The sequence below is a fragment of the Gasterosteus aculeatus genome, chromosome 17 (genome assembly GCF_964276395.1).
Source record: "Gasterosteus aculeatus chromosome 17, fGasAcu3.hap1.1, whole genome shotgun sequence".
NCBI lineage: Eukaryota > Metazoa > Chordata > Actinopteri > Perciformes > Gasterosteidae > Gasterosteus > Gasterosteus aculeatus.
The window spans coordinates 19,370,327-19,396,473 of record NC_135705.1 but is presented as its reverse complement, the minus strand read 5'-3'; the positions used below and the strand labels follow the sequence as shown (position 1 = coordinate 19,396,473).

General features: G+C 49.1%; 1 protein-coding gene across 3 annotated transcripts in view; it reads left to right on the top strand.

The window, feature by feature from the left end:
- plxnb1b (plexin b1b) overlaps positions 1–26,147 on the top strand; it is a 60,907-nt gene that overhangs the window by 17,602 nt on the left and 17,158 nt on the right. The window contains exons 2-8 of one of the 3 annotated variants that reach the window (XM_078092250.1): positions 4,036–4,155; positions 14,433–14,524; positions 15,741–16,887; positions 19,880–20,062; positions 24,006–24,134; positions 24,433–24,533; positions 24,975–25,107. In XM_078092250.1, coding sequence (XP_077948376.1) covers positions 15,751–16,887; positions 19,880–20,062; positions 24,006–24,134; positions 24,433–24,533; positions 24,975–25,107 — 1,683 coding nt within the window. In that variant the 5' untranslated portion in view covers positions 4,036–4,155; positions 14,433–14,524; positions 15,741–15,750. Of the gene's footprint in view, positions 1–4,035; positions 4,156–9,158; positions 9,376–14,432; positions 14,525–15,740; positions 16,888–19,879; positions 20,063–24,005; positions 24,135–24,432; positions 24,534–24,974; positions 25,108–26,147 lie in introns of those variants that run through there. The other 2 variants (XM_078092252.1, XM_078092251.1) reach the window with 2 other exon arrangements.

The following is a 26,147-nucleotide window of genomic DNA, read 5'->3' as shown; positions in this document are numbered from 1 at the left end:
GCGGAGGAGGAAAGCGTTTTAACAAACAAGTGACGTAACGCCGAGCAGGACCAACCCGGCTCGTCTCCTCGGCCAGACAAGGTGACTTTGGTGGAGCGAGACGGCTGTTAGTGCTCCACCAAAGTCACAGGAGAAGATGATCAAATCACGTCATGTAGTCGTCCTCTCTCGAAGCCCTTTTTACCTTCTTATTTATCTTCTCTGCGTCGTCACATGACTTCCACGAGGAATGCAGAGTAGGGGCTCCTCGACCCATCTCACTGATTGTGTCCTTTTTTAAAAAATGTATTTATTCATTTTCTAAATCTAAAGTCACCTACATTCATCTTCGGCTCCGTGGAGGAGCAGAGCAGGGTGCGGAATCCCAATCCCTGCTTGACCATTTTTCCCCACATCCACTCGCGTACTGTGGTTTCTCACCAGCCGTTAGCTCCCCCCCCCCCCCCCCCCCCCACTCCTCGCTTGAAGATGCCCCAGAACTTAAGCATTTTCACACCCAAGCAGGGCTGTGTGCCTTTGAACGGCTTTTTGATGTTGGAATTCTGCGCAGTCAAAAGTGGGGGAGGCTGTGAAAAGGTGAAGTGGGTCAGGGAGGTTTTCCCTCCCGCGCTGTGAGCCACTGTGAAAGGAAAACGCTGAACGGGGAGGTTCGCCGTGGCTTTGTCGAGGTCTTCAACACAGCACCACTGCAGAGAACTTTGTCTTTAATCTTTTGTCTGATCCTCTGCCCAAATTTGGGAATGCAAATTTTTCCAAACCCCTGAGAAAAAAAAAAAAAGGAGACAAAAAGCAAGCGGAGCAGCGCTGCATGAGCCTTGGTTCTGGATTCAGCCCTAATTAGGAACTCTCAGCTGGGCCTTGGCCTCTGCGTTTTGCTATTCAAATCTATTAAAATGAGAGGATATGCAATTTTAATGCTCTGCTGTGGTTATTGTTTGGTTTGGATTATTTGCTTGTTCGTTGGGGACGTTTCGGCTCAGCGGCTTGAAATCCTTCATATCACCCGGAGCAAAAACGGTGTGCGGCCTCTGTTTCTAACCAAGATTAAGGAAAGTTAGTTTGTCTTTCTGGACACGTCTTGGCCCCTTATTTTTGTCTTCCCCTCAATTGTCCCGTACCCCCACCTCTCTCGCTCAACCACCTCGGCACTCCCTTCCCCCTCCACCCGTCCAACAGACCGCCCGAGAAAGAGCAGCGACCGGGAGATGGAAAGCTAAATGACAGCGGCAAAGCTCGGAGGGAGATGAAGAGAGAGTAGATAGAAAGAGACAGATGATACCCGGAAGGGTACGGTTTAAACACACCAATATCAACACAATCAATAACACACACACACACACACACACACACACACACTCACCTCAAGGGATGGAAGCCCGTTGTCACCCTCCCCCCTACACGTTTACACAGACCCCATCGCTGCTCTCTGGGGGGATGAGGAGGCTGACGAATTGGAACCTGTCGTCACTGTTTCTCTTTGCTTTAAACCACCGTCCAATTAACCCTTCGCTAAGCTCCGCCCCCCCCCCCGCCGCCATGACCTCAGAGCCACGTTACCAGGGCGCCCGATCTGGCTATTCTGTATATCCAGGATGTCAAAGGTTAAAAAAAAGAAGCACATCACCCGGGGGAACGCACCATGCGTAGACATGTTTAGGGACTAGCATAGCAACAACGTGCTAACACTAGTTCATGATGTCCTCATTCCAACCCCACGGGTAGCTGGTACCCACGTCATACAATGTTCGACCTTGAGCTCCGAATCCACCAGATCAGCCGGAACATGAACAAAATATGAAACCAGCAGCCTCACAGGAGAAGCTTGTGGCCTGAAGGAAGCTGATTAGCGATGAAGGAAGTCCTCTGGAGTCGTGGAGCAGCTTTGATTGTGGCTGCAGGGGCGGAGACAACGGCAGAGAGGAGCCACTAATGAAGGCCTTCGGGAACGGAAGCAGCGCTCCGCAGTCTGACTCTGCGTTTGTGCAGAATGGGTGCGAGTGCGTGTGAGTGTGTAATCACCCGTCTGTAATTCACCGTCGGCTCGGGCATCCGTTACCCGACTCCTTCAGAGCCATCACATCCAAAGGAGCGGCGGCAGCTGCCTGTGAAACCAAACACGCTTTATATGTTCATCTGCTGTTTACTCGCGGCGCGAACACATCCGACAGCGGAGCTGCAGCTCTCCCGCCGCACGGAGCCTCCGCGTAAACAAAGCCGATCGGAGTTTAAAGCGGTGAAATGACCGCGTTAATGGGTAATTAAGCGCCGCGTGGCTGCTGTGGCGGGCAGCGTCAGTCGGGGTGATGCGCAGAGCGGCTGCTGTGAGTCGGGTCCTATCTGAGGCGGCCAGCGGGCGGGGGGGGGGGGACGCCGTGGTGACATGTGTTTAGGCAGCTGTCAGGCCGCGGCGCTGATACCAGCGCGGGGGAGACAGTAGGAATACACTGTCAATCCTTCAATATGTCTCCCGTAGCCACGGCAGTACCGCACACACACACACGGGGTGAGATACAGTACGGGGGGTTTGTAGAGCTCTAACCAGGCAACCCAAATATGTTCTGTCCCTTGAGGGCCGCAGAAGAAAACGAACCCCTTCCCTCTCTTGTGGTGTGGGACTGAACCACATCAGCGAGAGGAAGTGCTGCTGTGCGCTGGCTGCCTTTTTAATTATGTCTCCCAAAGTCTCTCTATTGTAGAGATCGTAACCCAGAGCCGTCTGCGTTGCAAAGTGAAGAACTTCTGTGTTGCTCCTGTAGACCAATTCATCTTCAACCAGGAGGTGTTGCTGAGTTGGATCTCTGATGAAATGTGACTTTGAGGGAGCAGACGGTGTCTGTCAGGGTGTGGTCGTATGGCGGCTGGAGGTCAATTGTTGTGTGTTTTGTGGCCCGGGAAGCAACTCCAACCTGCCCACCAATGTTCCTGTTGTAACCTGCAGGAGGAAGGTGCACACTCTGTAGGAGGCTGTGCAGCTGCACATCACTCTGCAGGGGGCACGGAGTGACACGGGGGAGCAGCGGCGGGGCTTTGTTCTCTATTTGCATGCGTTGAATTAAAGCTTCTGCGCTCCAGTCTGTCCGTTGTTCCTCCGCAAAGGAATCAGGAAGTGTATTTGTGCGCCTGTGTCGTTACTTTCTCGGGTGTTTTCTGCCCGTCCCGACAGAAACGCACACCTGGGAACTGACGTGGTCGCCGCTGCTCTCACACACGTCTCCTCGTCTCGGGCCTTCTAGTGTAGAGTAGTGTAGCAAAACGAAAAGGGACAAGCTAGTAAGGCTGTTGCTTTAGTGGAGGCTAAAAACCTTTTGTGTTTTTAAAGTAGCTCTTCATCACTTAAACAGAAGAGGTGCTCACACAGTACCAAGCAACCCCCAACACACACACACACACACACACACACACTGTTTCTTCCCTGCCCCCCGGGTGGGGGAGGAGGAGGAAGTGAAAGGCAGAATAGGACCACTGGTGCGTTTTGATTGCCCCACGACGGTTGAGATGAGTCATAAATCAAACGCTCCCAATCACCCCCCCCCCCCCCCACATCCTCTCGCCTTAAATTTGGTTTGGACTGGCGGCGCTGGGAGTCGGCTGTGACGCAGATGGAGGAGACGAGGTGCACCATCAGCCCCCTCCAGTAGGAGGTTGTGACACACACACACACACACACACACACACACACACACACACACACGCTTATCAGTGGCTGGGCAGCCTGACGCTGTGTAATCCCATTGGCCCCATTAAGAGCAATGGTCGTCCTACACTGGTGTCAAAGGGGAGCTGCCCCCCTTTTTCTTTTAAAGGAACCAAACACCATTTTAGCAAACTGCATGTCTGAATGTTATTGGATGAACTGGACGTTGTGTTTACGTCATCGACTGGACTTGAGAGTCCATGTTAATGTTTTGGTTGTGTAGTATTCAAGTTCTGGGACCCATTTGAAGAGGCCTCCGGTCTCGACCCTCATTCGCCATGTTAGCCAAGAGTTCTTTTGTGGTAGTGACACTTATTGAGGTTTTGTCTTCTATGCGAAAGGTCACCTGTCGCTGTTGAGGGTCGTCCTCTCCTGCCGTCGCGGCTCAGACCCGACATCCCGTCTTCATCTGTGGTCAGGGACTTACCTCAGCCAGTCAGCGGTGGAACGCGGTGGATCAGGTCAGATTTGTTTTCTCCAGCTCTGGACTGAATAGTGGTGTGTTTGAGGCGGCGCGGGGGAGGGAGGCTGTTGGCAGCCTCTGGCCTGCGTGCTGGGTTCTACCTGTGCTCCGGCCTGCTGGCTGCCTCACAAGGTCAGGTCACTTAGACCTTGTTGGGATGTGACTGATGCTTTCGGGTGAATTCAGACGCAGAGGCAGTGGTCGCCGTTATCTGCTGGCTGTATAATGAGGTGTGTGCGTGCGTGCGTGCACAGTGATGAATGAGTGTTGGAGTGAAGGTGTGAGACTTGACTGGATTTCTTTTCCGTGTCCACGCACATGGTACACAACACACTCCCTGTGCATGAACACGTCGCTCTCTCCTTCCATTGACGCTCCACTGGGACGGTTTGGATGCAGATATGATGCACAGCTTTCCTGACCGACACTCGTACAAACACGCCAATTATTACAAACTGTCCCTTCCTCTGATGAGCTAAACGGTTTATTAATGTTTAAACCTGTGCAACATTTGACCACCTGTTGCATGTGCACAGTAGATCCTGATGATGCACAGCAGAGGCTGTAAAGCGGGTAATAAAATACACCTGGCTGGGGTCATTTCACACCTCACTTAATTTAATTTCCTGCAGTTTTAAATTAAATTCATTTCTCAAGCAAGTTTCTGTGCAAATGGCATATTGGTAATTACCAGATTGAAGTATGTTTACATTTTTAAATTGTATTTTTCATACATAGTAAAGTATGCCATTTACCTTTAGACATATATCCTACATTTAATAAAGTGAGGTTTTCTACCTCATGTTTTTCGTTTGTCGGATACATTAAGGGCTCTTTTTTTTTTTTTTAAAGACCACTTTTGTATAGAAACACTCTGAAATACAGAGGAGCAGTGAGCAATGGCTCGGGCTGATGGTGTAGGAACAAGTAAGGGAAAGTGTTTTTATTTAAAGCCGCTACAATTATGTTTGTGAACAAAAGTCCCTACACAACCCCATTTTACTGCAGTGCTGCCTCCACCGGGCCTCCACCGGGCCTCCACCGGGCCTCCACCGGGCCTCCACCGGGCCTCCACCGGGCCTCCACCGGGCCTCCACCCGGCCTCCACCGGGCCTCCACCGGCCGCTGGGTCAGAGCCAGACAGGAATATTTTAATTTAAATGGTAAATGGTAGCATTTGCTAGCCGGTTTCTGTTGTTAAATGAGTTGAGGTGCAGTGCAGAAAACTCCTCATTTTAGATTTATGGATCAACCGGTCCTTCTCTACACACACACACACACACACACACACAGTCTAACCAGCATGCCGGGCGCGCTCGCCACAGGTGATCAGAAACCACGATGGCACGTCCACCTTCAGGGTGGTCCGCTGTGGCAGAGCAGGTTTGTTGTTTGAGATTACTCACCGCTTCAGACAGTCGCCAGTCTCAGCCTGCATCGCACTGAACACACACACACACACACACACACACACACACACACACACCTACTGACAAACACACTGACTACCCTCCCTGTGACAAATGCAGCAATATTAACTACATAATAATTGGCTGTTGGAGCAGTGAGGAGGCAGCGTTCAGCCTTTGTCATTTACTGCCTTTGTAGAGTAGAGTTATTGATTAGACTCCTTTCCGGATACTTTAACAACATTAGTACATCTAATCTTCGGTATAATTGTACATATTATAGTAAGTTACAGACACTTTTTCCGAGTCTGTTCAAATACAGTGCTGGGTACTGAATGATCAAATGTGTGTGTTTGTAAGCCGTGTTTGCTCTGGAAAGAAGCCAAAGTTGGCGAGATCCAGGAAAGAGAAGCTAAATCTTTGTGTTGAAGCTGCCTTGTCTCTCCCGTCCACTAAGCGGAGACTCCTCTGGTCCCATAGAGGTCAATGAGGTTCTACTTCTCTTTGATTTATTCCCTCAGTAAACAATGTAAACGTGTTTTATGGTCTCAATCTCTAATGTCAAGTCTCCTTCAATACAGCCTGATGCTCATTTAGTAAACAATAGTCCATTTAGAGTGAAACGGACCATACAGCCTTAGGACGGGGCCACCTTGTGATTGACACGTTGCTATCGCAGCGTTGTTCAATCTGGCAGTGGTCCGTGTTTTTGTCTTCAAACCAGAACCCTCTTACAGTGTGTCTTTGATTCGTTAAAGCCGAGCATTTGAACATTTTGGTGGTCGGGCCACAAACCAAGAGGCAGTCGGCCAAAACGCCGAACCGGAGGCCTGCACAAAGCAACGGGTGAGGTCATGGTGACCACGTCCAAAAGAACGCCCCTGAAAAAAATGGTGGAGTTGCTCCTGCAGAGAGAGATCCAGTAGCAAGAGAAAGCAAGTAATCCAAGTTTTATTTGGTTTAGCCCCCCCAGCGTTAGCGCTTCATTGTACCTTTGTCTCGGTCACCAACCCATCTATCATCCCGTTAGCGGAGCCTCCGAGGCCCAAGCGCTGCAGTCCGCTGAATAGAGCTCCGTCAGTGGCCCTCCGTCTGCTTTACGGCTTCACGCTCACCTCCTGTGTGTTATGCAACGAGCCGGGCTCCACTAGCACCACGCACACCCAAACGTTTTTTTTAAAGGCCTAACCTTGGGAGAGCGGCGTTAGCGGCGTGGGACCACAAAGAGGCCCTTTGTTAGGTTAGTGTGTTTTACACACACACACACACACACAGACAACACGGCCGACCCTCTAACGTTTACCCTTCGCTCTCTCCGCCCCTCTCGCCCGTGTTATTGCTCGGCCCTCGGTCCCTCCCACGCTATCCATTCTTTGCAAAAATCACTTCTGCGTGCCGTCTTTCAAGAACACTGCCTTTCTAATATCATCCTCCGGTTGCCACAGAACAGCCCTGTGTTGTACGGGAAAGAGGATTATGGGGGTGGGGGGGGGGGGCATTGTGTTGGTACCATGTCAGGAGGTTCCCTGTTTCAGAGGTCCGTTGGAGGCTAATCCTTCACTGACACTCGTGCCCCCAGTCGTTAACCCCTCAGTGCCTCGTTGTGTTTCCCCGCAGTGATATTGGCAAGTGTTTGACGTCTTCTTACCGGGCCTCAGCATCGGGTTCCAGGCCGGTTTGCCTTGTGACACAGTATCTCAGGAACGCCTGTGGGGAGAGTCTCTTCAAATGTGACAAGCGTCCAACTGGATCTAGGATGACCTGATTAAAGTTTGGGGGTCGTAGTTCAAGGGCACTTTGAACTCAGAATTCAGTCTTATGAGGAAACCAACCGTCGAAAGGTGATGACATTTTGCTATAAACTGATACGGTGATTCTAGCAGTGAGCAGTAATCATCCCTGGAAGTGTCTATTAAATATTCAACTTTTCACAACAACGTCTAATTAAAGTCTTTTTAGTGTGGAGAGGGGAAGCCTGGAGGGAAACACTACCCGGCCGTTGGTGGTGTCTCTCAGATCTCAAGGCTCCAAAAGCACCTTCCAGCTGCCAGCATCGCACGTCATCTTAAATATGAATGCCTCAGTGACACACAGTATACTGAAGGATATTAAGAGCGTCCGGAGGTCCATTCTAAAATATAATGCTGCCTTGGTTATTTATACACAGTAGATATTGTTTGGTAATACCAATGAATATGCCGCTTTCTAGCAACAGACGGTGGATAATTTGGATCATTGTCAAGCTTGAAGCTCCTTAACGTGGAGCAACAGTAAAAAATGACAACGATAATTAAGAATAAATCAGAATCATTTAAATGGACCCGGTTATGCTGCCAGGGAAGCTAATCCTCGACACACAGCCTTTCACCGCATTCTCTTGCTCCCCTCTTCCCTCTATATTATGCTCGCTGCGGAGCGCTTCTGTGGTGTTAGGCCTCTTTTATTTTGTTGGATAATCCCAGAGCTGCCTCCATATTTGGAAAGAGGACCAGACATTTTAAACATGTGCCATTATTATCCCAGAAAACAATGAGGAAATGTCACAATGGCTCCGTTACGAAGCTTCCTCTGCTTCATCTCAAAGTAATTCAACAAATCCCCCCCATCGAGGCTCTGGAAATGATGAATGTTCTGCAGCGCTACAGGGACAATCAACCAATGACCAGAAAGGCCTTCAGCTCCAGCAGAGACCAGCCCACCGGGGACAGACCACAGACCTCCAGACTCTGCATTTAAATCACACGTTTTCTAAATGGAGTCTGGTGCTTGTAAACACCATCACTTTGGTGCACACAGGCCCCAAGAGGAACACAGTTCGTTGCTGTGACAATGTCCAATGTAACGTGTGCGTGAGGATTTTGACTCCACGTATCAAGTTTTGCGTTGGAGTCTGAAACAGCCAAGACCACAGCTCAGTTGAATATCTGTTAGATGGTGTAAACAGTGCGTTCGGGTCGGGGTTTGGAGTGTGTGCTTGTTGGCCCTTGAGCTCCACACACACACACAGGAGGAGACGGGAAAGTCTAATTTTTGGTGTGGATGTTGCTGGGAATGTCGTCATCAGTTCTGTTGCTAGGAAACATGCACCAATTATGCTTCATTTCTGTTCACTGTTGGTTTTGATTTTCTGCATTGTGTTGACTGCAAGAAATCCTGTACAGCAGCGGATAACGTCAGTACTTTAGGATCATTTAAGGTGAGATGACCTTAAATGCATATGAGTAATTCTATAAGGCCGTGCTTTTCACCCATTAAAAAGTCCCAACTGAGCACGTTGTGCGTCAGCCCTGCTCACCGTGCCGCGTGTCCCGGTACTGCTGCTCTGTGCCCCAATCTGTGATTAAAAAAGGCCAAAAATAATTCTCTCTGTCAGAGGAACATTCTTTCTGATAATGTGGTGCATAGTTCTGCTCGCCATAATCGGCATGTCAAAACACAAGCGGTCATTTGGCTGTGGAAGCAGGTTGCACGCTCGTCATGCACGCTCGTCATGCACGCTCACATGCACGCTCGTCATGCACGCTCACATGCACGCTCGTCATGGTTGGTGCTGGACAGCAGTTTAAGGTCTACATGCAATTTCTCTACCATCACAGTTTTCTACCACTGAGAAACAGCAAAGCGCTGCGGAGCAGTCTGCAGCAGATCCACACCAGCTGGTCCTCCCTGTCCCCCTGTGCAGGAACAAGATGGCCGACAGTGTGGAAGTCCACTTGGCCCAAGCTCAAGGAAGGCTGTAGCCACACGCTTGTGTCCATAAGTGGCCCAGGATCTGCTGTGGGCGGAGACGCAGCAGCCCGGTGTCAAAGGTGGCGTTTTCTGTGTGCTGCCTGTCCTGCTGCTGGTGGAGGAGGGTGGAGGGGCCTTGTTAATCTCCAGCTGCACCTTTTCGTCCAACAAAGGTCGCTTCTTGGAGCTCTAAAAGAACAAGATGGCGACGGCAAAAGTGCAGAACTAGAGGCTTGGAAGTGGTGCATGGTGGCTGACTTATGACATCAAGGACTCCACCTCTGGCCAAACCCCATCACTGGCAAAGCGTCCCTTACTGCCGTGTGTGGGAGAACACTCAGCAGGCGTCAACAAAGTAGTCTGTGTGTTTGTTAAGTTGGTAATCATAACCTGTGTGTGTGTGTGCGTGTGTGTGTTTTAGTGGCGTCCCCCTGGACAGCTGCCATCCACAGTGATTGGCCCAACCATTGGAATTATACCCCACTATTCCCCACACTGATGCACCTCTACATTTACCGGCTTTAAAACTGTGCTTGTGAACACTACACACGTGCAACAGCAGACAGACTCCTGCACACATGGCCAGAGACACGAGCAATACTTCCCACCTTTTACCTTTTCCAGCAAGCGAGGAACAGAGTTGATTGTCATTAGAAAAACATGCTTGATTTGTCGAGACTTCCTCCTACCAGGAGCACTAAGAGGAGGCAGAGGAACCAGATGTTTTCACTAGCAACCGCAGCTTTCACATTCAATCTGCGTTTCTTCTGTGTGAGACACTCGGTTGTGTGGCGTCGTAAAGCGGACACCTGCGGTAGTTCCTTTCTCAGGCCGCCACACCTGTCTGCTCCTGAGTTAATGGCTTCCTGCCGATGAGTCGCTCCTCGCGCTCAGCCATGCCTCTTTACCAGGATGACCTCCCCCCGTCCTGTGACACTGTAATAGGCAGAGTTATCGTGCTGAAACTCTAAAATGAGTAGGTTTCATTTTGAGGAAGCTGGATGGAAATCTGAAGCTAGAAGCTTGTCGTACTTATGTAGTATGAATATCAGGTACTATAAATCTGATAACCCACCCGACCTCGTCCCTTAAAAGGACCCGATGGGGGTAATGGAGGGACGTTCTATGTCTTCATCTCTTGAAGGACGTGTTTTGCAAAAGCGAGCGCACGGTGTGTCTCCCCCCTCTCGTCCCCCGTCCTCTCTTTGCTCGCGCCGTCTGAAGTTCATCAGTCGAGGAGGAATGTGTTCTTTTAGACGGGGGGGCGGATCATGGACGCGTTTCTCTATAAATAACTTCTCGTCGGCCAGCAGGCGAGTTCAGAGACCAGGAACCACTGAAGCTCGGCGTGGACACAAGCCCTGTGGGACTTGCTCGTGCACCCCTGGACCTGGAGGCTTTGTCACTTCCACCTGCAGTCTTCCTGTCCCCTCTGGTGTCTCGTCCTATGGTCCAAGCTCGAGTAGACAAGTTTCATCTCATTTATGGGGGAGGGGGGGGGGTGAAGCAGTTGTATCCATCTATGCGCTTCAAAACCGGACAATACGGTCTTGGGACGCGCCCCGGTGTCCCCGGCGTTGGGTGTCACAGGACGTCCCAGGATGTCCCCGGCGCTGGGTGTCACAGGACGTCCCTGATGGTTTACACACCTCCTGTATGGCAGCAGAACCTGTTTGTTGATGGAAGGGCGGTCGCTCCCGGCAGAGCGCTGCGTCCCCCTCAGGGCCTCCATGACTCCCTCCATTCATGTCTGCGTGTGTGTCTGTGTGTGTCTGTGTGTGTGTGTGTGTGTGTGTGTGCGCGCGGGCAGTCTGGGATGTGTTTATTTGTGTAAAGAGTACAGAGGAGGGACTTCTCATTACAGCCGTGTGTGTGTGTGTGTTTATGTTCCCAATCGTGTCACTAATTACAACGTGTTTTATTTGACCCCTCTCCCCCCCCGTACTGAGAATGAGGCTGTTGAATGGGGCATTTTGATTAGACACTGGAATTGGTGCCCTCCCCCGTCTCCTCCCTCCCTCCCCCCTCTCTCTTATCATCAGTCACATTCCATCAGTACCCACTGAGCACTGAGGCTTGCGAGCACTTGTTTTGTGGCGGTTTCGCTCGTTCCCGCCCCCCTTCTCTCTGTCCCCCTCTTCCCCTTCCAACCATTGTCTCCCTGTAACCCTGTTTCTGTCCACTAATGTCTCCCCCCTTCCCCCATCTGTTGCCCCTCTCTGTCCTCTAGTTGTGTGTGTGTGTGTGTGTGTGTGTGTGTGAGAGGCTGAATTGAAACGGGGTGAATGGCCGGACTCGGCGAAGCGGGCGATGACTCAATTGAATGTGGCTCTGAGGAATTCCGTGTGGAGTCTTTGCTGGTGTTGTGTCGGGGGGGGGGGGGGGGGGGGCGGCGACTCCGTGTCCTCGCCACAACACGTTAGCACACGTTAGGGGGTGCGTGTTCGATGTGTGTGTGTGTGCGCAGGTGTGCGTGAGTTAATGACAGGACATCTTATTGTTGTGTCATTTTAAGCTAATTGTATTAATTCATGACTCGTATCATTTCATTTTCAAAAAGCTGTCCAGTTTCCAGGTTTGCAAAATCATGATTAAGGTACTTTTCTTTTGAAGTGCAGAGCAGTGAAAACCTCAACTGACCTTTGAGTGAAAATGTTCAGATTTCGATTAAATTAACTCATAGATTTATAGACTTATAGGCTGGTACACGCCATGTAAAACTAATAAAAGGTTATTTTTATTAAACTCTTTATTATATTGAAACATTATATAAAAGAAGTTGCTCACCAGATCTAAAGCTAATGTTAGTGTCCTACTAATAAATTATTTAATTACTATAAAAAGTTATTGTGAACTATTCTAATTAATGTATTTTCTACTTGTGTGTTATATTTCTTGGTTTAAGTGTAAAGCACACATTTCTATGAATAAACTACAACCACAAAAGAGCAATGTTAGATAATATATACATATATATTACAAATGTGTGGTTGTTCCAGCTGACATTTATTAGCTTGTGAACAAATGCCGTTGACTCTTTTTAAAACACTGAAAAGTTAGATAATTTAAACTAGTTTTAAATTGTTCCAGACTCAAATATATGCCTTACACACATTTTGCACAATCTCTTTTATATATTTTATATATATATATATCTTTTATATGTATATGTATAGTTATGAAATGTGAATTTAACATATGACATTAAATGAACTTGAGTCAACTTGGTTTCTGCAGAAAGCACTGGAAGGATGTGGAGTCCAGAGGGGGAACTTATAGGAAACTCACTTACATGCAGGCACACGTTTCCTCCTCATCACACGGAAAGCTTTTGACTCACTAAAGGCGCAACTCACTCTTGATTTTAACGTTAGAGAATCAAATCACGGGTCCATTCTCTCGCTCTCGTGTGTCTGAAACAGCGAATGGTTGATCCTGATTTGATTTCACGCGGCCGGAAAGGGAAACTGAGCGGCGGAGGTCCTGTTTACTGGACTTTATGGCTGCACACGGCCTGCATGCTTTCACCACCCTGTGCTCCTGCGTCTGAGAGGAGGCAACAGGAGAAGCTGTGTGCTTCTAAGGGTTAACGTGCTTGTCATTCCTGTCTCTGTGCTTTCCCGGGATTATCCGCATAATGGCCACAAAGCGCCTTCCCGCCGGAGAGTCGTGACTTACAGCAGCCAAATGAAAACTCTCCCCCCGGTCGGCGGGTCAAAGGTAAAAAACACAACGTGTATCAGGAAGTTCCCACTGATGGGCTTTAGATTTCAATTACATTTTCATTCAATCCTATAGAGAAAGAACAATAATGGTTATTGTTTATATATATATATATATATATATATATATATTATAGTTTGTAGGGGGTTTTTTCTGCCCTTGTTGGCACCTTGCCAGTTCTTTACCCTCGTTCCCACATGCAGGAGATGGCCACCAACAAAGCTTCTCTCCAGGGCTCCTAGTGTGTGTGTGTGCGTGTGTGTGTGTGTGTGTACACTTGATGAGGACCGGCCTGTTCAGGGGCTTGAATAGTGTCTTTTTCAGTCCCCCCTCCCAACACCCCGTTTGGATAAACCCACTGGAGACCCTGCAGATAATCCTGCATGTGTGCTAGCGATGGAGGAGGAGCGGTGGATGAAAGGAAAGGGGGAGACGATAGGGGGGGGGGAAGAGGGGTCTTTACTGTACATGGGGAGCAAAGGGAGATGCTTCTGTCATAACCGACTGCTCAGTGTTTCACAGAGTACACATGAAACCACAGATCAAGGGGCTCAAGGGAACTCGACCCCTTCTCTGGCTTCCAACGCCAGCTTCTTTTACCTCACGGCAACTTGTTTTTCTGGCACGGACTCTTAGAGCAGATGGTTTTGTACCTTGTATCCTAGCAATGAGGGAGGATTGTATACTTGGACAGTGTGTGTGTGTGTGTGTGTGTGTTTGTGTGGGGGGGCACTGAAAGGCCTATTGGACAGACACTACTTGACTTGGCCTCTGCTGTGGGCTTTTTACACGCAAAGAAACCCCAAACGGATGTAGCCAGTCAGACGTGGGTCTGACAGAAGCTTCAATGGGTGTGAGCTTCCCACGACTCTTACTGGGCTGCGGGGTGTTGGAACATCACGGTCTGTTAGTCGGCCGGGGACGTCGTCCTTTAGGGTTCAGGGCTGCACTAAATCACCCTGGATGTCCGAGCGCTAGAGGCTCGGATATGACCATTCTGTCCAAGCAGCTCCAAACACATGCTGCTCCCCCGAACTGTTTCCATCTACATTATGTCGGTGTGACTTGCACAGTCGAGATGTCGGCCCGTCTCTGCATAATACACCGAACAACTCTGCAACAGCGTGAAGCTTGTTGTGTTTCCTTGTAGCCGACTACACCCTCTGATCTACCCGTGCATGAGGCGCTCAGAGTGGAGTCCTCCACGGCGGAGCTGTAACGTTAGCTAGCTCCGTGCATCAAACACAGACGCAGGCTTCTTACTTACAGTTGGTGGGTGTAATTTGCCATGAAAAAATTGCTCGCGACAGCATTTTCTCTGTCATATGCTGGGCCCCTAAATCGGCCCTTAGTCATCTCCACTTTGGGGAGCCTTGGTACGGAGTATGATGTATATTCTCTCTTTGTGTTGCAGGTTGCCTCCAGAAGGATGTGCTCTCCTAAACCCGAGCAGCTGGGAGGTCAAGAGGTGACATGCGCTTTGTAAAACGCCACTGGAAACAAATGGTGAGCAGTCAATGGTCCACATGTCTCAGAGAGTTTGTTATGCTCAAGGGGGCTTCACACTCGTAGCCGGGTTCATTTGGTCCGGACCAAGGGGGGAAAAAAGGAAACCTTTTTAGTTCTGGTCAAGTTCCTGTTCACACGGATGATTGATGGACAAACTCACCAACTGGTTGAGTTTATTTTCTCACAGTGATGGAAGTCTACCCGACTTCCTCTGAAGGAACTCTCAAGTGACTTTGGCTTTGGTGATTTACTCATTACCAGATATTATAAGAGCACACGGCATGACTGTAAATATGGTGAAAGTAAAGAGCACTGACGTCATTGATGCTGCCAGGTAAACAGTGCAGCGCGTTCCCACAGTCTCCCTCATGCAAGTTATGGAAAAGTGCAGGTTGTGATTGGTTGGGGTCCACTGCCGTGTGTCAGAGTTCATGACTTTACCATCGACCATTTTTTTCAAGGGACGTTTAGTTCAGAACTAAAACTGACTCTGAGGTTGGCGATGTAGGCTGCGCTTTATGCGTCAATGTAAAGGTCACAGACCATCTGACTTTCAACATGAGCAAAAAGAAAAAAATAATTCAGCTATTAGCATGCTCCCTGTTTTTCGTGGACAAAGACGAGCATTTGTGGTTCATGAGAATATCCGGCGAGACGGAAACAGCCTTCCACCATGGGAGCTACATTTCAATACGTCAACATTCATTTGGCTAAGGCATTTCCATATCTAATTTTTTGTTTTTTGAATAAAAACCACCTCGAGCTAGCGCAAAGAACGCTCATACAATTGAAGACTTTTTTTTATTTTGCCATACAGCTTTTCTAACGTGTGCACAAATTACGTCAGTGGCAGTTGCACAAAAAAGCCCTGAAACCAGCATTAGCTAACTAGCTAGCTAGCTATAGCAACACAGCACACCAAAATCAAGCAGGTGGCCCTCAGCACCTCCGTCTGAGACTGATTCATCCCACTGCTTGTCGCCACGACTTGGTCAATTTGAAAAGTAGCTTGCGAGCCGGAAAACTGTGGTCCCCCTGATGTAGAGGGCCCTTCCACAGGAAATGTACAGGTTTAGTACAATTTACAACCGTGTGAATGTTAGACCTCAGCTTATCAGCATAATACAGCGCAGACATGAGCAACTGGAACTAACGGTCGGATTGTGTGGGAATCCACGACTCCTAACAACTAGCCCCGTCTTCTGTCCGTCAGCTCTGCTGCCATGCCTCCGGGGATGGCGCGTCGTCTTTCAGGGTTAGCGGTACGGACGCTGCTGTCGCTCCTCCTGTCACTACGCAGCGGGTTTGCCCAAGGATCCGACTCGCCGCTCTCCGGTCTTTACCCCACCTTCATCCGCAACGACACTCTGTTCGAGCACTTGGCCCTGCACCCCGACCCCAGCGCGGGTCGGATCTACGTGGGGGCCCGTGATCACCTGTTCCAGTTGGACCGGTTCCTCCAGCCTGAACGCCAGGCGGACACCGGGCCGGTCACAGACAGCCGGGAGTGTTTGCCCCCCGTAACCGAGAGCAACTGCCCCCAGGCCAGGCTCACCAGCAACCACAACAAGCTCCTGCTGGTCGACCCTTACTCCATGGAGCTCATCACCTGCGGGAGTGTCAACCAGGGGATCTGCCAGAAACGCAACCTGGATTCTGTGGACGAGGTCCGTTTCTCTACGGAGAGGCCCGTGGATACTCAGTACGTAGCGGCGAACGACCCCAGCGTCAGCACCGTGGGGCTCGTGGTTCGCTCCCATCCCGACAGGCAGCCGGTGCTGTTTGTGGGGCGGGGCTACACCAGCAGCCACCCGCCCATTTCCACCCGAAACCTTGCGCAGGCCCCCATCTTTTCTTACGAGGAGACCGCCAAGCTGGCCGTGGCCGGCCGCCTCTCGGAATACGACCATCACTTCGTGGCGTCGTTCGCCCACCGCCAGCACGTGTACTTCCTCTTCTACAGGCGGGACCTGAAGTCACAGTCACGGGAGTACCGCACTTACGTCTCTCGCGTTTGCCTGGACGACCAGGCCTACTACTCCTACGTGGAAGTGCCCTTGACGTGTCGTTCCAGGGCGGGGAAGATTTACAACCTCTTGCAGGCCGTCCAGCTCGGCCTCACTGAGGACAGCGCGGCGACTCAAGGCTCAGAGGTTCTTCTCGGCGTCTTCTCCACCCGTTTGCCTTCATCCACTCTGCCCAGCGAGGACTCGGCCCTCTGTATGTTCAACCTCAAAGACGTGGACCGCAGGATCAACTCCACCAGAGACCTGTGCTACACCCAGATGGGTCGGGAAGCAGGACTAGAAGCGGCCTACATCGAGTATGAAGTCAAATCCAACTGTGCCAACCTGCCAGAGGTGAGTTCAGCAGTTTGCTTCTTTCTGTTATCACTTATTAACTACTAAGAGTGGAAACAAATGGGCCCCAATCCATAATTGATTTGACTAAAACAGGTGTGCGGTTCGGACATATGACCTCTGACCTCTGAGAGCTAAGAAAGCGCTTAAGCCTCACTTTGTCCAGTGGAAGCACACAGCGGTAAACGCCTCCCGTGTGTCAGTGCGCGTAATTGTATGTTTGTGTGACAGGCTGTCACTGAAAAGCAGTATGCATGCTAATAATGAACAGGTGAGTTTTCTGGAACGTGTCACTGTAAATAATCCAAAATACTTCATTCTCCTTACTTCATCAGTTCTTTTTATACAAGTAGATGTTGAGTCCAAGTTTTCTTTAAAATATCTTTGCAAAGGGATAATGTTATTGTGTCTGTGTGCATCACTGTATCTGCTCATTGATAATTTAGCATTCTGCTGCACCAAGCTGCCTAATGTTGTTGGTGCTCACTTGTGTTTGCAGTGACTTGCACACCTTTTAATTGTTTGATATGGGAAATAGATTGACTGCTGGCTCCTTATACCCCCCACCGACACACGTGAGACACAGCCGAGATGCACAGAGCCGGTGCAGTTGTGCATAACATTAATATTAAAGCGTTGTGTAAGAAGTGCAAGAGAGAAACACATGTGATACACTTCACAGTCGAGACGGATGGTTGGCCGGTCGTGGGCTGTATTCCATCAATCACACACTACAGCCGCCGCAGAGTGCAGCCTTTTTTCTATGGAGATTTACATTAAATAAAAGCTCCACTGGACTGTCCTATTCCAGCAACGTCTTTTGTATCAGACACCATTTTAACAGACACATGTGACGGATGCATGAGGTTTAGCCGCATCACGTGCATTAAGGTGTTTCCTGCATGTAAACGTTGCTTTTGGATGGACACCGCGTTCTAGTCTGACATCCTCCTCTATTATCACAGCTCTGACCCCTCAGTCTCTGCAGCCCCGTACAGCAGAGCGGCTCTGGGGAGAAGGTAGTGCGGGCAGCCTAATGTAATGATGCCGCGGGTCTGGGAGCGATCGATGGGTGGCTTTAGCCATACTTAGTGGGTATGGGGTTGAGGGTAATGTTTAACAAGCCCTGACAAGGACGGAGAAAGACACTCCAGGCGGGGACAAGACTGATGGAGAAAAAGACATTAAGAGTTCCAGATTACAGTGGAGCAAATAGTGAAAGAAAAGGAAGACACGAGGAAAGGTTTGCTGTGAATATACGTTTGTGAATGTAAACGTAAAAAGAACCAATCCAATCTTATGGCTGGAAGGGAAACGGCAGGGAGAGATTTGGAGCTGTAAAGATTTACAGCGTCATTAAGATGTCAAATCTCTGTTGGATCCCTGCAGGCAAACAAAAGCCAAGCAGCTCCAGCCAGTAGAGTCCATCTGCACCAGGGACCGGCTCTCTCCTCAGCTGTGTGACATGCTCGGGGATTTGGACTCCTTCAAAATACTAGTGGCCAAATGCGCCTTCAGCCACCTGTAGCATCATCCCACTCGTGGTTATTACTTCAGTGGCTGGGGTGTACGTCACGTAAGGGAGGCTGTACAGGGAGACGGTCCTCTGCAGAGAGGTCTTCATGACCTGCTCGCCGTCCCGTCTGTTACACGGCTACTCACCAAAGAAATCAATCATTTCAAATGTGTATTAGTGCAGTGATACAGTGTATTAATGCAGTGATACAGTGTATTAATACAGTGATACAGTGTATTAATACAGTGATACAGAGCAGCGATACAGTGTATTAATACAGTGATACAGTGTATTAATACAGTGATGCAGAGAAGTGATACAAAGTATTAATACAGTGATACAGAGCAGTGATACAGTGTATTAATACAGTGATACAGAGCAGTGATACAGTGTATTAATACAGTGATACAGAGCAGTGATACAGTGTATTAATACAATGATACAGAGCAGTGATACAGTGTATTAATACAGTGATACAGAGAAGTGATACAAAGTATTAATACAGTGATACAGTGTATTAATACAGTGATAGAGCAGTGATACAGTTTATTAATACAGTGTTACAGAGCAGTGATACAGTGTATTAATACAGTGTTACAGAGCAGTGATACAGTGTATTAATACAGTGATAGAGCAGTGATACAGTGTATTAATACAGTGATAAAGCAGTGATAGAGTATTAATACAGTGGTAGAGTGTATTAATACAGCAATACCGAGCAGTGATACAGGGTTGTGGTACAGTGGAGTAATACAGGCTCATCAGTCAGATCAGCCTTGCAAGGCTCTCGCTCCTTGACCGGACGTCATAACTTCAGAACTATTTCCGTCGCCATCCTGAGGGGACTTGGGGACGTTCTCGGCCTGCAGTCACCTCTGCTTGGTGGAGGCTCGTGATGTGGTCTTCACTGGCTGAATAAACTGTCCTTCACTCCCCAGGGATAGCTTGGTCATTATATAGATGTTATTACAACCCAGCTTCACGTTGGATGGTTTTGTGCTGCATATCAGGGCCTCTGTTCCTCTGGAGACGCCCATATAAGGAGTCCATCCATAACAAGCCACCAGGCAGCCGACCGCACGCCATCCATCACAACAGGGAGCCTTCCACGGCCAGAGCGCCAGGGTTCATTGCCTTTACTTCCTATTGCTTTCCAACCATGTTGTTTAGAGAATGCTTTGCCCCGAACAAACAACAACAACAGCCCCTTCATCAAAGCAAACAAACGCCTTGTAAGCTTCTTAAGCGGCGAGTGTTGAATCCAGTGAGTTTGCTCCCAAACCGCAACCACTTAAACTGCTCTGGGATTTGACTGACCACAATAGGAACACGGCTGCTTTATTTCTGGTAACGAGCTTCCAGGCCGACCGAATGGACGACGAATGCCTGGATGGCTTCTTTTTTTTGCACAAAACAAGCAGCTGCAGTTTGCATTTCACGTGTCGTCTGACTCGTCACCTGTTCTCCCGCTACTAGAACACTCTGAACGCGTACCCCTGCGGCTCCGACCACACACCCAGCCCCATGGCCAGCAAGATGGCCGTGGAGGCGGAGACCATACTGGACAGCCCGTCCGCCCGGCTCACCGCCGTGGCAGTCAGCGTGAGGCCGGGACACACCATCGCCTTCCTGGGAGACTCCAGGGGGAACCTGCACAAGGTGAGGTACCTTCAACGTGCGCTAGCTGCGATTGTTGTGCTCTCTGTTCTCTGCAAACGTCTAGAAAAGTAGTTTGATTTGAACACTGTTCTTTAGTATTCAGTCACCATTTCTTTGTCTTTAATGGTTCCAAACCATAATTTCGACCACCACGACCTGACGAACGTGTTAAGGGGCCTGAGGTGAAGAACGTTTCTTCCTGGTTGGTAATCCAGCGTTTTCTTCATTAATGATGCCCAATAGAAACTTACCTGTGAAGAGTTATTGATTTAGTTTAAATAATGATTGAATACCGTGGACATAATGTGGACAGTGAGAAGTCCACGTCTTGTTTGACCGTGAGGCGACTCGTTGGTAGAAGTAAACTCGGGGAATTTGACCCGACCGACAGGTCTGGGATGCCGTGATGCTGTGAGGTCGTTTCTATTCGCACTGACAATATGAGTTCACATAAATGAGAATAAAATTAATTTTAACATTGAAGCACAAACGTGCTGCATTAGAAACCAAAAGTATGAACCTGAAAATAAGATAACTAGATAGACTAACAAATGCTGTATACAAATGTGTCAAACATAATGCAAATTAATGTTTTTGTACATTTCATGTTGTTTTTTGTCGTCGTCTTGTTCCTGCAAATAAACTCCTCAGGTTTTGTTGACACCAAACCAAATTACGCCAAGAGTGGACAGCATTTACCTTCAGTAGCTTGGTGACCGTATGGAGGACAGGAAGTAGTAACTTCTAACTTCTCCTTGGACAACAGAAGCTCATTCTGCTTTTGGGCGGGACGCCCCTGCTGACCCCGGGGGGCCACTCGCCAGATACGTGTGAACCTTTGAGTCCCAGTGAGCGCGTCGCCTGAAGCTCCTCGGGTTCATTCTGATTCCTGACGTGTCTCCCAGTGGAATGCAGCGTGCCGCTGGAGTCCCAATGGCGTTCAAAGAGATGCGAGCAATGTCCTAATGTGGAGGACAAAGCAAAGCGCAGAACAGGAATATGTGCTTCTGAATGAAGAACGTGTAAACAGCGCAGCAGTGTTGAGCCTGTTAATTACAGCCGATGCTTTTGATATTGATCAGTAATAATTTGACTTGGCTAGAAGGCCGTCGGGGGGTCTGGGAGGCCCTTGATTTCGGCTTACAGACCAAGAACTCTCGTCCATACAGTTGTCCCTTTGTGTGGCTCGTGGCTGCGCCCCCCCTGCGCATGCAGAAATGGCACAACGACGGGCATTAACGTATCGCTGCACAGTCAAGTCTCAGTCGGTGCACATGTCGGTTTGTCCACCTGGCGAGCGGAAGGACGGCCGCAGAGAGGACGCTATGGGCACATGTGGGTTGTTATTCCACTGTTCCCTTTCATTCATTCATTTCTGTATCCGTATAGTCAGCGTGTGCCCTCTGGTGGCTGTCAGAATTAGAGTGGACAAAAAAAAAGGAGTAAAGTTCGTGTTCAAGGACAGAAGGCAAAGTGCGTCACTTGTTTGGAGATGGCGGCGGATCACCGTTGAACTGTGTTGATTCATTGGAAACCATTTTGTTAGCTGTAAGCTAAAGACCGCTAACCACATTCTCCTCCTTCACCTGTCGACCTGCCACGCCATCTGCCTCCTGCACACCAATTCTGGGAATAGCAGTGGTGCCGTTGCTTCACAGCTCAAAAACTCACCAGTAACTCTGGTTATTGAGGTCGTTCCCCTCCTGTCGCCAACAACCGTGCTGCAGGGCCTGATCTCCACGGCCCGCCGGCCCTTTCTCACCAACGTCACATCCCAGGAACACAGGAAGGAAATTTCAGCTAATTTGGTTCCAAAAAGTCCACCTGGAGACTCGAGGATGAGCCGATCCCATTCAGTTAATCCCCGGCGAGGTCACCCTGACCCCCTGCCGAGTGCGAGCCCATCGTGAGGATGATGACGTCTGTTGATCTTTCCACCACTCTGCTGCTGACTAGAATATCCCACGCAGCTATTCGACACTTTGCTGTGAACTGTGGTGCCGACGTCAAAGGATCGGTTCCCATTATTTTGCACTGACCTCAATAGAATTCTTACATGCTCACATTCCCAAATGTATAATCCAGTAGTTTGTCCTGTCAATCATGTCTGTAAATGTGTCGCTCTTGGAAAAATGCGCTGTTTTGAAATCAAAATTGGTCATCGACGCGAATCTTGAGACCCGAAGCCTTTTTATGTCGTGATCCTCGCAACAGAACATCTTGAACGTGACGAGCCTCGGCCAATCGGATCTTTCCTGGTGTTATTGGGGACTTTTCTGCTGTCTGACGTGACGGAAGTTACTGTCAGTTACTGTCCTCAGCGCGTCGGTCTCACGGGACAGCACAGCTTAGGCTGAAGACGCAGGGGCCCGTTTGACACGTGGGGGAAGTGTAGTTCCTGAGACCTCGGCGGTCTAATGGTGGTTTAAAGACGCGCCGCTGCCCAGGGAGGATCCCGCCTCTTAATGTTTGTTTGGTGGAGGTCAGCTCGGTGCGTCGTGGTGGATGAAAGGAGGTCTGTGCAGCTGGCATGCCATGGCTGTCACAGACTCTCCTCCCTCGGCCGTCTTTGTTTTTTTCTCCATATTTTGTGTTCCGCTCTTGACCTGGCTGTCAAAAGGCTTCAACTTATTGAATTCCCGGGTCCCTTCTCGTCGTCTCTCACGTGCTTGAAGCGTGGAATATGATTTGAGTGGGCGGATGTATAAAGCATGAAGAGTCTGTCTGCGCGGAGCTGTGGGATCAGAGTGTCAGGCTTCATAGTCCTCCACATACCTAGACGACTGGGATCAGCCTGCCAACATCCAGGCCGTCTCCCCATGTCACATTCATCACAGCCTCCATAGTCTGCTAACACACACACACACACACACACACACACACTTTTTTCCAGCATGGTTCCTTTCACAGCGAAGGATCCCACTGACGACATTCGATGGACTGAAGCTGATATCCAGTCTCCTGTAAAATACATCACCGGGTTGATGTTGGGCAGTCGGCCGTGCACTTTAGACAGTAAATAAAGGTGGACGTCACCCGTCGGTCTGTGGAACCTGTCGGCTGTAGACTTGTTGGTTTTGGAGTCAAAAGTGAACATATTTGGACGAGACGGCCCAGCTGTGAAAAGTGGGCTGCCAGGAACCGCGAGCGTAACAAGTGCAAAGTCCAGCAAGCGCCAGATGTGATGTTGATCGGAGAAGGACTGAGCAGAAACAAGAGCCGACTCCTGAGAGCGAACTGCTCATCGAGCCCTGTGATTTGTATTCTAGCTGCATGTGAAAGTCCACCCGCACCAAAAGCACAGGCACCGACCACCCATCTGCCTCTAGGATCAGCTCAATTACGCACAACTCTGAGCCTTACTGTAATTGAAATGGGTCAGTTACATACAGAGTCACTCACAGTGGCTGCAGAGAGCCTCGCTGTCTCTGGTTGAACCCTTTAGACAATGCTTCCTTTTTCAGGCCCACAGGTTGTCGAACCTTCGGCTCATCGGGTGGTGCCGACTATTCTGGATGAACCTCCTTGGTCAGTGTTCGTGTTGCAGTCAAAGGTGGATTCCACATTAAATGTGTGATAACCGTAGCGCCAACGTCTACTGTTCTACTGTATGTGAGACGGTTTAGTGTCTGCAGACGGAGCAGTTTGACGTCTGATAGATGAGGGATGTCTCTTGAGTCAGCGTTCGCAATACATTTGAAAAGTACGAAAAAACTGGCTTAACCAGACGTCCGCATTCAAGAGCTACGAGCATAAAAACGCACAGATCACCAGTTCCTGGATATTGAGCCTTTCTTTGAACAATCAAACTCATTTTTACTACTGTCTCTGTACCCGCTCAAAATCCTGAGAGGGTATAAAAGAAAGAATTGTGCGTTGCAGCTCAGTGGATGTTTACATGTCAATTAAACCAACATGCATGTGCTGGTGTACATTTCCTCAGGTGTTCCTGGGCCCAAACGGGGAGGTGGAGGAGTACTCCGTCATGTCCATTCAGCAGAACACAGCCATTAGTTCGGACCTCATCCTGGACCAGAAAGAGGAACATGTCTTCATTATGACCCATAACATGGTAAATGCACGCGGATAATTTGCACTCCTGCAGCCTCATTTCATGCTTTATAGCGTTTTCTCAACGCATCCATTCCTGTCATATAATTGCACAGCTAAAGAGAAATAATGCAGCCGCTCTTGTTTCTGCCCCAAATAGCAGCCTGTAGTTAGGATTATTCTAACGAGCATATTTCCATTATCCATTGTTCCACTGGGGGGGAAAAAGTGGGCCACCTTTTCTTTTTAATCAGATTTCTAGAGGCTTAGTGAGCACGGTATTTGCGCCGCTCACCATGATTGCGTTTCCCTGGTTGCAGCTGCAGAAGAGGCCCGTGGCTGAATGCCAGCAGCACCCAGACTGCCACTCCTGCCTGCAGGCCCACGACCCGTACTGTGGCTGGTGTGTGCTGGAGGGAAGGTGAGATCCGCCACCGCCAGTCAGGCCGGCTGAGCAACCCAATTCAGTTACAACCAACTTCCTCCTTCAGTCGAAACGGAAAAGAAGTATAAAAGTATATTAGTATACAGCGGCTACTATGGCTACAAATATGAATTACAGTGGGTGCTAATTGCTAAGACGTAGTGTGACACGTAGAACAAGGGAGTGTTCTGTCCCAGACTGTAAGCTGCAGCTTGTAGTGGCCCTCCTGCTGCTTATGATGATTTTTTATTTATCAGAGGAAGAATCCTATTCTCGACAGAGACCTTCTTACCAGCCTCACTCCTTCTGTTGGGTTCTTCTTACCTTCATGAAGGCCGCGTCTAATCTCACTTCATACATTAGAGTTTAAGAAGCAACGGTCATTTGAGGAACAACACTCGGCGACGATGGTTGTCAGCCCGTGTGTTCTCCGCGCAGGTGTGTGTTGCAGTCGGATTGTTCTCGTGGGAAGCAGCCGGGTCAGTGGCTGTGGAGCTTTGACATGGAGCAGCAGTGTCTCGCCATCCAGGACCTCAACCCCTCCAACGTCAGCCGGGAGGAGAGCAGGAAGGTGAGTCTGCGGCACAGCACACACACACACCTGCAGCGGGTAAATACACGTCCCTCCAAATGATTACATCGTCCCCACATACCAAACCAACCTAAGCCCCCATATCAAAGAGACGCTCGGGTACAAACCAGCTCAAAACATTCCTGCCCAGACTAGCGTTGAGGTAAATCAACGCTGTCGACCAGTTTTAGCCTGTTTCTGTTGTGTATTTCATGGCTTTGTTCTTCCCGTGTTCGGCCACTTTGTATGTCCCCTCTTTTGTTAAGTGGGCGTAAGTGCCATATAAATACCCTTTATTTACTTATTTACACCCATCAGCCAAATGGCTCCAGATTCTCATGTCACTCCGACACAAAGACCGTACGGAGGATCAACCATCTGAAGAGGTCGCGTTGATCCACTGTCATTCTGTCCCAAATCTGGTGACAATTGATCAAATGCGTAAGAGAAGCAGGTGAAATAAAGTCACACAATTAGCTTACAAGGATACACACAACAATCCCATTTTTGTTTCTTCAGATTTCTGTTTCCGGTCCAAATTTAAAGTCCATTGTTACTCTGAATGTTCTGCTTTTTATTGTCTCATGAAATTTTGTTGTCGTCTTTAGAAAAGTATTTTTTCCCTGAAATTCTATGAACCAAATCATTAATCAGTTTAACAACCGACGTCCACCAGTCTTTCAATCAGAATGCCGGCGGTTTAGACCTTTAGACCTTTAGACGTGCAGAGTCAGTCCTCCTCACTTTGGTCCTCAGTGGAGAGCGAGGAGTTGTCTCCCCCCCCGGGTGGGTGGGACTCAATTTAGCTCTTTAGTCTCTGATTGACGGGGCTGTCACTCTGTAGAGCACAAACACCACATGAAGAAGGACGGTGGAGATGAAGATGTAAAATAGTTGTGACAATAAATCAAGGAGTTTGTTCTTCAGCAAGGAATCCAATTTAGTTTTAGAATCAGATTATTCCACGTTGACATTTACAAGTGTGCAGAGAAATGAGTCACTCGCTCTCACTGTGACCTCCAGTGTCCTCTGAGACAGAC